This window comes from Primulina eburnea, chromosome 6 (assembly GCF_022965805.1).
Source record: "Primulina eburnea isolate SZY01 chromosome 6, ASM2296580v1, whole genome shotgun sequence".
NCBI classification, from domain to species: Eukaryota; Viridiplantae; Streptophyta; class Magnoliopsida; order Lamiales; family Gesneriaceae; genus Primulina; species Primulina eburnea.
The window spans coordinates 38,399,498-38,412,868 of record NC_133106.1 but is presented as its reverse complement, the minus strand read 5'-3'; the positions used below and the strand labels follow the sequence as shown (position 1 = coordinate 38,412,868).

The 13,371-nt window shown below is 33.2% G+C and overlaps 3 protein-coding genes across 3 annotated transcripts; 2 read left to right on the top strand and 1 right to left on the bottom strand.

Annotated features, from left to right (window-relative positions):
* Nucleotides 1–320: 320 nt before the first annotated feature.
* LOC140835145 (serine hydroxymethyltransferase 4-like) lies at nt 321–3,452 on the bottom strand. The gene is given in 5 exon segments (XM_073200544.1): nt 321–806; nt 904–1,005; nt 1,101–1,197; nt 1,199–1,492; nt 2,700–3,452. Coding segments are annotated over 5 exon segments (1,416 nt in total). The 5' UTR covers nt 3,378–3,452; the 3' UTR covers nt 321–561.
* Nucleotides 3,453–9,131: 5,679 nt separating this feature from the next.
* Nucleotides 9,132–11,490, top strand: LOC140835142 (adenosylhomocysteinase-like). The gene is made up of 2 exons (XM_073200541.1): nt 9,132–9,929; nt 10,524–11,490. The coding sequence occupies exons 1-2, from the start codon at nt 9,219–9,221 to the stop codon at nt 11,268–11,270; spliced, it is 1,458 nt and encodes a 485-aa protein (XP_073056642.1). The 5' UTR covers nt 9,132–9,218; the 3' UTR covers nt 11,271–11,490.
* Nucleotides 11,491–12,286: 796 nt separating this feature from the next.
* LOC140835144 (protein RALF-like 24) lies at nt 12,287–13,202 on the top strand. Its single transcript, XM_073200543.1, has one exon. It carries the CDS (start codon nt 12,442–12,444, stop codon nt 12,832–12,834), a length of 393 nt encoding a protein of 130 aa, XP_073056644.1. The 5' UTR covers nt 12,287–12,441; the 3' UTR covers nt 12,835–13,202.
* Nucleotides 13,203–13,371: the final 169 nt, after the last annotated feature.

Here is a 13,371-nt window from a genome sequence, read left to right as displayed (position 1 = left end):
TATGATTCCAAGTCAAGTTTGCAAAATATAAATGAATCCTATTCGTGTTTTGGGTTTCTAGATTATATCGGATGTCGTGAACTGAGCTAAATACATTATGTGATACGAGTCCATGCCTAACGGTGTTACCGACACAAGTTTATCGAAGACTACATTATCTTGGATTATTATCTGTAGCGAATAAATTCTAGAAGGCAGAGCCAGAATTCTATACTGGATATAGATCACAAAATTATGCTAATCTTACGAGAGACGTAATGGAGTCAATAATACTTAACTTACAATTATAACTGAGCAGTTACTACTAAACGCAATTTAAAAAAAAAAATAATAATAATAGTTCTAATGGTATAATAACGTTGGTAGGATTTTATGTCAAACACACATGGCCATGGGGCCATACTCAAATTTTACAAGCAGAAGGCGATTTCAAGCAATAGCAAGAAAATACGATGAAAATGCAGCCAAACTAAGTGTAACTTAAAAGTATGAACGGCATCACTGAATCAATTATTTAAAGAAGCTAAAAGCAACAAATTTTTCACTTATGCATGGATTGATTTAGCCTCGGTACTTCATCTCAGACATCTTGAAGCCTGGCATGTCAAATGAAGTAGAAAACTTTTCAACATCTGCCTTCAGCTCATCAATGTCTTTGTTATTCACAAGACCCTTGTTGAAGTCCTTCAATAATTTGCCATGTTCCTTCTGGATCTTCAAGGTAAGAGAGACTGCCCTGTGAAGGAATTCACCTATCTGCTCAAAGTCTTTCTCGATTAATCCTCTCGATGTCATGGCCGGAGTTCCTGTTGCAAAAACAATCATTTGATTCCCATTCATTTTTGTTCAAGCATGTGCAAGAATCAAGACACGTGGTCGACAAAAATAAAGAGGGATGGTTACCAATGCGAACCCCTCCAGGGGCCAAGGCACTGCTGTCCCCAAACACAGCATTCTTGTTAACAGTAATACTGCAGAGATCACAGAGTTTTTCAACCTTATTTCCTGCAAATACCACAACCGATGAATATCAATTGAAATCAACATTAAAGAGAAATTTTAGGTATAATATAAACCAAAGAGATTTGTATCCTCCATACCGGTCAATCCAAGAGGTCGAAGGTCCCACAAAACCAAGTGGTTCTCAGTTCCACCAGTGACGAGCTTGTAATCTTTGCTCATCAGGTAATTGCCAAGATGCAACAGCGTTGGCCCTGACTTGTTTAGCATAGGCCTTGAATCCAGGGGTCATTGCCTGTTTCAGGGCCACAGCAAGAGCACCAATCTGGTGATTGTGTGGACCGCCCTGGAGAGAGGGGAACACAGCAAAGTTAACCTTGTCCTCAAAGTCGTAAACAGCACCCTCCGGTTGGCCTTTCTTGGCTGGCTTTGGACCTTTCCTGTAGAAGATCATCCCTGCCCTCGGGCCCCTCAGACTCTTATGAGTTGTGGTTGTAACCAAGTCGCAATACTCGAAGGGATCTGCTGCTTCCTAAAACCATGAATCACAAAATATTTATTCAAATAATAACCAAAACACTGAAAATTGGAAACTAAGGTTGAACATCAACAAAGTGGAGTTTACAGTTTTGATTTGGTCAAGACAAAACAAATGAGAATTCAAAAGACATTCAACACAAATGTCTGTTACAATATACCATGGATTAGATTCCCATAACAGCACAACAAATCAGCCAACTACAAACATAGGTAGGTTCGACACTACCTGTGAGGGTAGTGCCTCACAGGATCTAGGCTGATTTTAAAGAAATTGGTGGACCCCACAAAGAAATTGGTGGACCTCATGTACGTGTGTATAAATCTGGACCTTTGATCTTTTCATGGTGAGGGTAGTGCCCCACAAGATCTAGGCTGATTTTAAAGAAATTGGTGGACCCCACAAAGAAATTGGTGGACCCCATGTATGTGTGTATAAATCTGGACCTTTGATCTTTTCATAGGGACAGTGTCCCACAAGGTAGAATGAAATATTCCTACAAACATATGCTAATTCACTTGTAGATTGGATTATTGTATTATTTTTTTCTGAAATAAGGGTTAATAAAAATTTTGTTACACTGAAAGTAAGAAGTTTATTTTGCTAGTTAGTCAGATCATGGCGCTCAGAAAATGAGATCCATCATTATTCACCAATTAATAATACAACAATCCACAAACCAGATCTCATCCACATTCAGAATCCCACGTAATCACACACACATACAGATCACGTTCAAATCTATGATTCCACACAAAGCACCCCTTGTTCATAAAAATATGAAGACTAACTAAACAGCAGCTGATTTAAAATCACAAGCTCAACGACTTACGAGAACGAATACCAAAAAACTAAACCAAACACATCAAGCCCATTTCTCCATGTAGAAGGACAATATATATATATATATATATATATATATATATATATATATATATATATAAATCAATCTATATTCCAAGCTCAACATGCCATTAGAATAACAGGGTAAAGCAAACAAATCAAACCCGTCCAACAAAAGCTATTAATAATAAATTGCCAGGATATTCAGATCTAAGTGCCAAATCTCAGAATGCAAATACAGTAATGGCTCGTCGCAAACTGAACGTGCGAATATAGTAATGCCTCGAACAAGCTGAAACACCTATTCCAACATAGGAGAAATGATCGAAATGCATGTATAAAATCAAAGAAATAATACCTGAGCAGCAACAAGTCCACTAATATGCGCCATATCACAAAGCAATAGAGCACCGCACTTATCCGCAATCTCCTTCAACCTCTTGTAATCCCAATCTCTAGGATATGCGCTCCCTCCACAGATGATCAATTTCGGCCTAAAATCCATGGCCTTCTCATCCAAGCGATCGTAGTCAATATACCCAGTTTTGGGATCCACCTTATACGGCAAACTCTCGAAATAAATCGAAGTCGCGCTAATCTTCTTTCCCCCAGAAGTGTAATACCCATGCGTGAGATGCCCACCGGAAGGCAAATCAAGCCCCATAATCCTATCATGTGGGTTCAAAACGGCGGTGTACGCAGCGAAATTGGCGGGGGAGCCGCTGTAGGGCTGAACATTGACGCCCCATTTGGTTGGGTCGAGGCGGTAGGCCTGGAGGGCTCGTGAGCGCGTGAGGTTCTCGATCTCGTCTATGTACTCATTCCCACCGTAGTAACGGTTTCCGGGTATGCCTTCGGAGTATTTATTAGTGAGGGCGCTGCCGAGGGCCTCGATTACAGCGAAAGAGGTGAAGTTCTCTGAAGCGATTAGCTCGATTCCACTGCATTGACGGCGCTTTTCCTTCTCGATGAGGTCATGGATTTCTGGGTCCACGGCGGACAGCGAGCTGTTGCCCCATTCGGATACTGGATCCATTTCCCGGCGGTGGATGTGTGGATAGGGAGAGAGGGGGAGGAGGAAGAAGCAGGCAAGGAAAAATGGGAGGTTAGGAACTGAATTTAACAACCATGCGTGGTCTCATGAATAGACTATAATACCCTCCTGTGGTTGGTAAATGCCGTACCTACAGATGTGGCCATACCTACGAACGCAAGGTAATATCCATGTATACTTTGTATAATGTTTTTTTTAATTTATTTGAATTATATTTAAACGAGCATCAAAATAACATTATAATAAATAGTGAAAAATTATACTGTAATTTTGATATATAAATTGAAAAATAAAAAAATAAAATTAAATCACAGATAACAATGATTTTATCTGCTAAACTACATATAACTTACATTAAGATTTAATATTTTATTAATATATATAATTATTAAAACAGACCATGACACCAAAATTAGTTAATCTAAGTATCTCGAACTTAATAAAATAATATAGAAGTATAGACTAGTAAACATACACATACAACGTGTGAAAGTAAATGAAATTTTTATCTAAAATACATATTTATATTTGTATATAATAATTTTTTTATATGAAATCTAATGAGATTAGAATAATTTTTATTTAATTTTATGTATTTGTTTCAATCACTAATTTATTATGTTTTATTTTATTTTAAATAAATGCTAGTTATGTGATAAAGATATTTTGGAGGAAAAAAATTGATATGACATCAGAGATCAAAACTATTTCCCCCCATAATTTCGTATTCTTATTTCTTCTATTTTAAAGTATATATAAAAGTAGGTTGTGATGGATAATTAGTCTTCAAACATGCGTTTTTTTTTTGGGATAAAAAAAGTGAAACAAGTATTTTGTGAGACGGTCTCACGAATCTTTATTTGTGAGATAGGTCAAGCCTTATCGATATTCACAATAAAAAGTAATACTCTTAACATAAAAAGTAATATTTTTCATGGATGACCCAAATAAGATATATGTATCACAAAATACGACTCGTGAGATCGTCTTACGCAAGTTTTTGTCAAAAAAGTGAAAGAATGGGGTTGGTGGGATGGGTGGGTGAGTTGGTTAAGATTTTCAACACGGGTTGATTGGTCAAAATTATTTTAATAAATTTTAAAAAGCAAACTTGTTTAATTTCATATATATCACCACTAATACCAATTTTAGATTTATGTTCAAATTTATATCGAGTTAGGGTTGGTTTGATCTAAAGTTGAGTTATGACCTATGGATTTAACATCAATGGAAAGATTTGGAGATTACGTTCAAAAGACAATTATTTTGAGTCTATTTGAAATTCATCGCAGTTCTATTGAAATTGTATCAGTTGAAATAAAGTAAATTTGAAATTTATTTTAATTTTGTTCAGTTAAAAAAATCAAAAAATTTGAAAAGGATTGATTCGAGATTCGATGTAGAGTCTCCAAACATGTCCAAACAAACCCTGAGATTAGAGTGAATTATTGGCCTGTAGGCAGATTTAGTCGACAATCGCACCAACCCTAAAAACATCATGCCACACCTCATTCGATGGCATGCATCCCACCAAAATCCATGAATTGTAATTAGTCTATGTGGACTTAAAAATAAAAAAGAAAAAGAATAAAGAAAATTAAGGTTATTTTCATATATTAAGCATCATGAAATTTCTGATAGTGCTAACAAATTTCATGAAAAAAATAATCTATTAACTCCATGTGTTTTATATTTTGAACATATATATTCTCATATTTTCAAAATTTGAACACACACATATTTATTTGTAAGTGTTTTTAGAGATACGTGTATTCAATATTTAAAAACATGAAAGTTAATAGTCATGAGAGGTTTTGTGCAAGAGTGAGTCTCATGTGACCGTCTCACGGATCTTAATTTGTATGATGTGTCAACCCTACTGATATTCACGATAAAAAATAATACTCATAGCATAAAAAAGTAATATTTTTTTATAGATTACCCAAATAAAAGATAAGTTTCACAAATACGACCCGTGAGACCGTCTCACACAAGTTTTTGTCTATATGCAATCTCAAGATTTCATGGGACGATGTATATAATTGACCTAAAAATTATTTATTTTCCAAAAAACCTATCGTATTTAGATCGAACCAACCCCAAGTTTGTTCATGTCACAAAACCATCAATGTGTCAAATTTTTTTTTAAAAAAAGGGAAAATCATATGTCGGCACCGCTTTGATAAAAAAGTTATTGTTGAGTTTGATAGATCAATTTAAGGTTTGAATTTGAGATTTGTTTGTGCCATTAAACTGTAAATCATAAATTTATTATGATAAGCCTTGAATCGAGCTAAGATCCGTGAGCTCTTTTTTTCTATATATATATATATATATATATATATATATATATATATATATATATATATATACCTACATAATATTATTAACTAATTTTACCACTCTCATCAAGTTATTCAAAATATCTCAAAAAATTATATTAATTTGTTCAAATTGGTAATTTTTATTCAAATTACATTTTGAGAAACATATATTTTAAACAACTCAGATAACTCAACTTGTGCTTGGATCGATGAATTTAACTTGCAAACAAGTTATTTGATTTGAGAACGAGCTTCAAATTATCTTTATATTTGATGTATGTAAAATCAAATACAATTGTTATCCAAATTGTATAACTTGATATGAAATATATTTAAAACGGACTTCAATATAGTCGACTCAAGTTAGTCAAATAATTCAAAATGAATAGATCTGAAATCTCTCTTGTTAAATCCATGAAACCAAACACAAACTCACGACTAAAATTCTAATCCCCACATGGAGTCACATGACTTTGTGACGTGCATTATCTCACGATGCATGAATGACAATACCGTTAAGGCCAACTTGTAGTTTGCCATTAATTAGTGTGCCGACAAGTAACCACGGTTACACTAATCATATATATTTATATCTATTAGACGTAGTTTGGTTTGTGGGATAGGATAAATAAATGATATATAATAAGAGTTATTGTAAAATAAAAAGTAAGAAAAATAACACATTATAGTAAATTATATGATGCTTGACATGATTTTAACTTACTTGATTATTTTTGTTAATTATATTGTTATTACTAAAATGTTCTCATCATATATTATTTAGTAATATATTCTTAAAATGATTGAATAAATAAATAAAATTTCTAGGATTAATTTATTTTAAAAATTATAAATAAAATTAAAATATTGTATTAATTATTAAATTTTCATCAATTTTAATTTCCGATAACAACTAACAAATCGTTTAATATTATAGAAAATGATTAAAATTTGATAATAACTTAAATATGTATTTATTGTGATAATTAAAATAGTAATAAAAATTTGAATATCAAATAATAGTTAATAACAATTATGATTAGAAATAATATAATAATAATTAAAAAATGATCAATAATAAATAATAAAAATGATTAAAATTTGATAATAACTTAAATATGTATTTATTGTGATAATTAAAATAGTAATAAAAATTTGAATATCAAATAATAGTTAATAACAATTATGATTAGAAATAATATAATAATAATTAAAAAATGATCAATAATAAATATATTATTTATTAGTAGTCAAATTTAAAATTATATTTAAATATTGTTAAATTTGTTGAATTTATAATTATTTTAAACTTTAGGTTATTAAAGAAAACTAAAATTAATCAAACAACATCTCTTCTCCCTCAAAAGATTGTATATCTACCAACAAGAGAATAATAATATATACAATGCAGGTTGGGTGCAGGCTGAACGAGCCTATCACAATCTTAATCATACACACCAAACACATGATAAGTGAAGGATTAAAAATCAATCTCTCATTATCATGTACACGAAACAATGCCAAGTCGAGGACATGATAGTATCCACTTAAGAATACACTAACTTTTTTTTCCAACTTTACCCTTATATGATACTAATATTATATTTTATTTTTATTTTTAAAAATTCAACACACACTATTATTTATTTATTTATTTTCAACCATTTAAATATATATATATATATATATATATAGACACACGTATGAGAAGTTATTTTATGATTTTTTTAGTTTAAAACTTCAATTTTCACATGAAACTAATATGATAAAAGCATACTTATGAGAAATATCAAATAAAAGGTATATTATTTCATTTCATTTGCATAAAAAAATGTTTTTTGTGTGTATTTTCTCTATATTTTATGTATTTGAAATTTATCGATTGCAAATATAAGGAGCCATGAGTTTTTATTGAGTGGCTAAATTAATGATAATTCAGGCCATTCAAGAGTTGGTATCGTGCAAGTGACTTGGCTAACCATAGTTTGTATGTAATAATGTTCGGTTGTTCATGAGATGTGAACCCGATTTACTTTATATAGTGCATATATATTATTTAGATGAAAATAAAAATCTAAAATTAATATAAATTAAATTTTGTGTGTTTCGAGAATAAGTGCTTTCAACCTTAATTTTTAGTTACATGACAACAATATCCCTAAATTATATAAAATCGATTTCTTTTTAAATAATTAAATTTTGATATTCACACCATCATCAATATATTTATATAATAATTATTATATTTTGAATATTGTATCAAAATTAATTTTATACAAATATAAAAAAATTCTGGAAAAATAAAATATATAAAAATACAAAAAAATTTATCACTTGCTTCCAGCTTTTAGCTTTTGAGTAAATGTCAAAGAAATCGAAGTAAAAATAGATATTCACAAACATTAAGAACCACTTTCACGCAACTTTAATCTATGGATGGTAATAGTATATTTATTGGACTTAAAACAGAGATCTACCGAAACAAGAAACGGTCGATCATGAGATTGTCTCATGAATCTTTATATGTAAGACGGGTCAACTTTGACATTTGATCGGATTATTAATAATCAATTCATATGGAATATATATTATTCAAAAACATTTATTCATACTTGGTTTTCGTACCTTTCTACATGCAAATGAAGGAAAAGGAATCTAAAAATTACATCATTTTTTTTTTAAATTTGACCAATGGCAGTGAAAACTGTCAGCCTTATTTAAAGAAGTTGACAAGGGAGATCTAGCACTCCTTGGCACGAAGTCATGAACCACACACTACTCTTCTATATTTTATATTTTTTGACATCAAATTAAAAATTATAATGTCAATAAATATAAAATATAGAAGAGATAGAATGCAAATTACGAATTCTTAATCTAACTATGAATGTATGAAGTCATATGTAATTTTTGACATTGATCTACATATTATATGATAAAATAATGTGGTTTCGTTGTAACTTTTATATTGATATCTGGGATATTAATTATATGATAGCATGAATAAATATCTATATTTATATTAAAAATTAAATTCATAGAGTAACCAACTGTTGGTCTGAACTTTGGTGAATTTTTTTTAATTCTATAAATTTCATATTTCACTTTTTGTAACAAGAAAATGACAATTTTCATTTTATATTTTTTAAAATTACTTCATTAATTGAAGTAATAACTGAAAAAGATTAATATATTTATTTAATTAGATATCAAATTTGATTTATTTTACGTTGTTTCATATCTAAATCTACTTATTTTGAAAAAAGAATGTTAGGAGCCGAAACCTAAAAATATTTTTAACAACCGGCAGAAGGGAAAAAAAAAGAGAGAGAGAGAATCCCAGATCCACCAAACACTCGAAATCTCAACCGTACATCTTTACCCATTAAAACCTATTTATAGACGTCTGAGGCACACCGTTTCGTCGCATCATTCTAAGTGCGGTAATCTTAGATCCAAGAAGCGAGATTTTCTTCGATACTCCGTACTCGTGCAACCGATGGCTCTTTTGGTGGACAAGACTACCTCCGGCCGGGAGTACAAGGTCAAGGACATGTCCCAGGCAGATTTCGGCCGCCTCGAGATCGATCTCGCCGAGGTCGAGATGCCGGGCCTCATGGCTTCCCGGGCTGAATTCGGGCCATCCCAGCCCTTCAAAGGTGCTAAGATCACCGGCAGCCTTCACATGACTATCCAGACCGCTGTTCTGATCGAAACCTTGACCGCATTAGGAGCCGAGGTGAGATGGTGCTCATGCAACATCTTCTCCACGCAAGATCACGCCGCTGCCGCCATTGCGCGCGACAGCGCCGCCGTCTTTGCGTGGAAGGGAGAGACCTTGCAGGAATACTGGTGGTGCACTGAACGGGCTCTTGACTGGGGGCCCGATGGTGGCCCCGATTTGATTGTTGATGATGGTGGTGATACCACTCTGTTGATCCACGAAGGTGTGAAGGCTGAGGCCGATTACGAGAAAACAGGTAAGGTTCCGGATCCGAATTCGACGGATAATGCCGAGTTTCAGATTGTTCTCACTTTGATTCGAGATGGGCTGAAGTCTGATTCCAAGAAGTACACGAAAATGCTAGATAGATTGGTTGGTGTGTCCGAGGAGACAACCACAGGTGTCAAGAGGTTGTATCAGATGCAGGCCAGCGGCACTCTTCTTTTCCCTGCTATTAATGTCAACGATTCTGTCACCAAGAGCAAGGTATATATTCGCATAGACAAGTTTATAATGTTCTTTTTAACTGGACTTATCTTTGCATTTGATATCTGTCGTATATTGTTCCAATTAGTTTATTCTGTATTGATCATAATTATGCTTGTTGGGTACGCTTGCTTAATTTTAAAAGTTGATATCGTTTTTAAGCTTTAAATCCGTTGTTATGCATGTGATATTTGTGTTATGATGTCCAAATTAGTTTTTTTGGCTTGATCGTATACGTTCTTTGTCGTAATGTTGCTAAACTATGCAATTTTTTAAGCTCCGGATCTTATCTGAGTGTTGAATCTGATATATTCTGTGAATTACACATTTGAATCTAATACATCTTTTAGATACACTGCGGTTGGTTATGCTGATCCTTATGGTTAGTACATTATAATTAAAATTTGTAGTCCATTTTATCATCATTCTTGCACAAAACATCCATGCGGTTGGTTTGATTTTTATTGTAATTGTCTGATCATGTTTTGGATTTGCAAATTAAGCGCATCATAGGATATCTTACATAGTTGCAAGTTCCTTCTTTCCCCATATTTAACACCAAACAACTACCTTATCTCAATGGGATTCAATCAGTTTGACAACTTATACGGATGTCGCCACTCCCTTCCCGATGGGCTGATGAGGGCCACCGATGTGATGATAGCTGGAAAGGTTGGTGTCGTGTGTGGCTATGGAGATGTCGGCAAGGGCTGTGCCATGGCCTTAAAACAAGCCGGAGCGCGAGTAATTGTGACAGAGATTGATCCAATCTGTGCCCTTCAAGCTCTCATGGAAGGCTTCCAAGTCCTGACCCTAGAAGATGTCGTTTCTGAAGCTGACATCTTTGTCACCACCACTGGTAACAAGGATATCGTAATGGTTTCCCACATGAGAAAGATGAAAAATAATGCCATTGTGTGCAATATTGGTCACTTTGACAATGAAATCGACATGCATGGTCTCGAGACTTTCCCTGGTGTGCAGAGGATCGTCATAAAACCTCAAACCGACCGTTGGGTTTTCCCCGACACGAAGTCTGGGGTCATTGTTTTAGCTGAGGGTCGTTTGATGAACCTGGGCTGTGCTACAGGGCACCCTAGTTTCGTGATGTCGTGCTCTTTTACAAACCAAGTAATAGCTCAACTCGAGTTGTGGAAGGAGAAGGGGACTGGCAAATACGAGAAGAAAGTTTATGTCTTGCCTAAGCATCTCGATGAGAAAGTTGCCTCTCTCCATCTTGGAAAGCTCGGTGCCAAGCTCACAAAGCTTAGCCAAGACCAGGCTAATTATATTAGCATTCCAGTGGAGGGACCTTACAAGCCTCTTCATTACAGATATTAAGGTAGATCAAAAACTGCATTGAGACAATATATTTATACCAGTATTGTGGTTTTTTTTTGAAATTTTCTGATTTTTTATGAGATTTTGTTGGTTTTTTGGGTTAAATTTTTGAATAAGTCGAAGAGTGAGTAATGGGTTGTACTTATTTTTCTTTCATTTGTTATGTTTCAGTATAATGGTAACTGTAGGTTTATTGCTTTTGATATATTTCTTAATAGATATTGGGAATCATGTTTCCTCGGATGATGATGAATTTGCACCCAAAAAATTGAAAAGTTTGTTTTTGATTTATGATATAGCAGGATACGGACTAAATAAATCCAGCTCTTTTATTCATGTATTGTTAAGAAAAGTTATGCTCCAAAAATAGTTTACGTTTCATATTGCATGTAAAAAAAAATCCCTCAAATTTACTATAACAATTTATGCAATTTTTTCAACAAAATAATATTTTAAATACCAGATCTTAGACAACGCAACAATTATTTACATGCCCATTAAAAAATATTAATTTTATTATTTTTTACTTAAAACAAACATAAATATTAATTTTTATTATAAATATAAACAAAATTGTTTATGAAAAAAAATTGTGATACAGAAACCTGATATTAAAAGAGAAAAGTCAATCTGCAATTTAAGTTTGAATGCATAGTGGGTAGTGGGTCAGTCTCATTTAACCCCAGATCTGCCACCTTCAGCTTAGTAGGTGTAAATATTTACCATATTCCCTCCCAACTTAGTAATGATCGATCATTCCATTCGGGCCATCGAGATGTGATGCTGGCAATAGAAATCTTTAGCAAAAGTTTTATCAACAATATTTTTTAACATTTTGAAACAAATTATTTTTCAAAAATCCTTTGATTTAGTGTAAATATTCGCTTTGTTTTGTAAATTACCAATTAGTTGGTTAAATAGTTGTAGAAAAATATAATTCTTAAATAATTTTGTGATTTGACTAAATAATTTAAAAATAAATAATCTAAATCTTCAAGTACACAATTATTGGGATTTGGGTGCCACCGACAATAGAAGCAAGATCAATGGCCAGTGGTCACCGTTTTCAGAGTGACATGATTTATACTTAAATGCCAAGATTTAATTTCATCGATACCACAAACACAGCTCACAACAAAATCAAGAACTGAGTCAACCCACTACGCACAAAATGCCCCACTCTCAGCTGCCGCGAACCTTTCGCTACATCCTTCTCTCCGTACTAATGTTGCCATGTTTCTTTCACAACCATGTGGGAATCTGTGAAGGGGTCTCGCTTTTGGATCTGAATTCAGCCAAATTAAGCGATTCGAGTGAAATGACGAAAAGGGTCTATGCAGAAAAGATAGGCGAAATGGCAGGATTGGAGGAGGAGATGGATTCGGAGAGCAATCGGAGGGCTCTGTTGATGCAGAGAAGATACATTAGTTACGATACTTTGATGAGGGATTTGGTGCCTTGCAACAAGCCCGGAGCTTCTTATTACAATTGTCGGGATCCGGGTATGGCTAATTTTTATAACAGAGGCTGCGAGGTGATCACGAGGTGTGCAAGGGGAGGTTAGCGACACAAGAAAGTGTTGGATCGGTTGAGTTTCACTTTCAGGGGTTCGAGATTTGAGTTCGAGTTGCTGTGGAAAGATCTACTTTCCAAATGCTAAAATGTACATATTTTGTCATTCTACTTGTTACTTTCCAAAAAATGCAAGCTTTCTTCATTGGTACAAGAAATGTGAACTTGATTGAATTTTCAAGTTCTGCAATCCGAGCTTACTGATGATTGATTGATTTTTTTTTTTTTTTTTTTTTTACTACAAGTAAGTATATGATATGCATTGTACTTGTACATTAATTGGGTTCAAAATGGAGAAAAACCTGCTGTTTGAATTGAATATAATGAAAGGCCCAAAAGGCCAAAGCAAAATGATAGTTATACCCATGGCCCATTTTTAATAGGATATGCTTGGTTTTTTGTAATTTTGCGACCAAGACAATTTAATGACTATTTTAAATCTTTTTATTATACAATTTAATCTCAAAGAAAATAATTTTATATGGATTAATTGAATTGTTCAATATTTAATTTTTTAAAAGTGGACTTT

Excerpts from the sequence above, each read along its gene's own strand:
- LOC140835142 (XM_073200541.1), top strand. The coding sequence starts at position 9,219 with ATGGCTCTTTTGGTGGACAAGACTACCTCCGGCCGGGAGTACAAGGTC. Across the intron at positions 9,930-10,523 it reads ATTCTGTCACCAAGAGCAAG|TTTGACAACTTATACGGATG; the intron begins GTATATATTCGC and ends GGATTCAATCAG.
- LOC140835144 (XM_073200543.1), top strand. The coding sequence starts at position 12,442 with ATGCCCCACTCTCAGCTGCCGCGAACCTTTCGCTACATCCTTCTCTCC.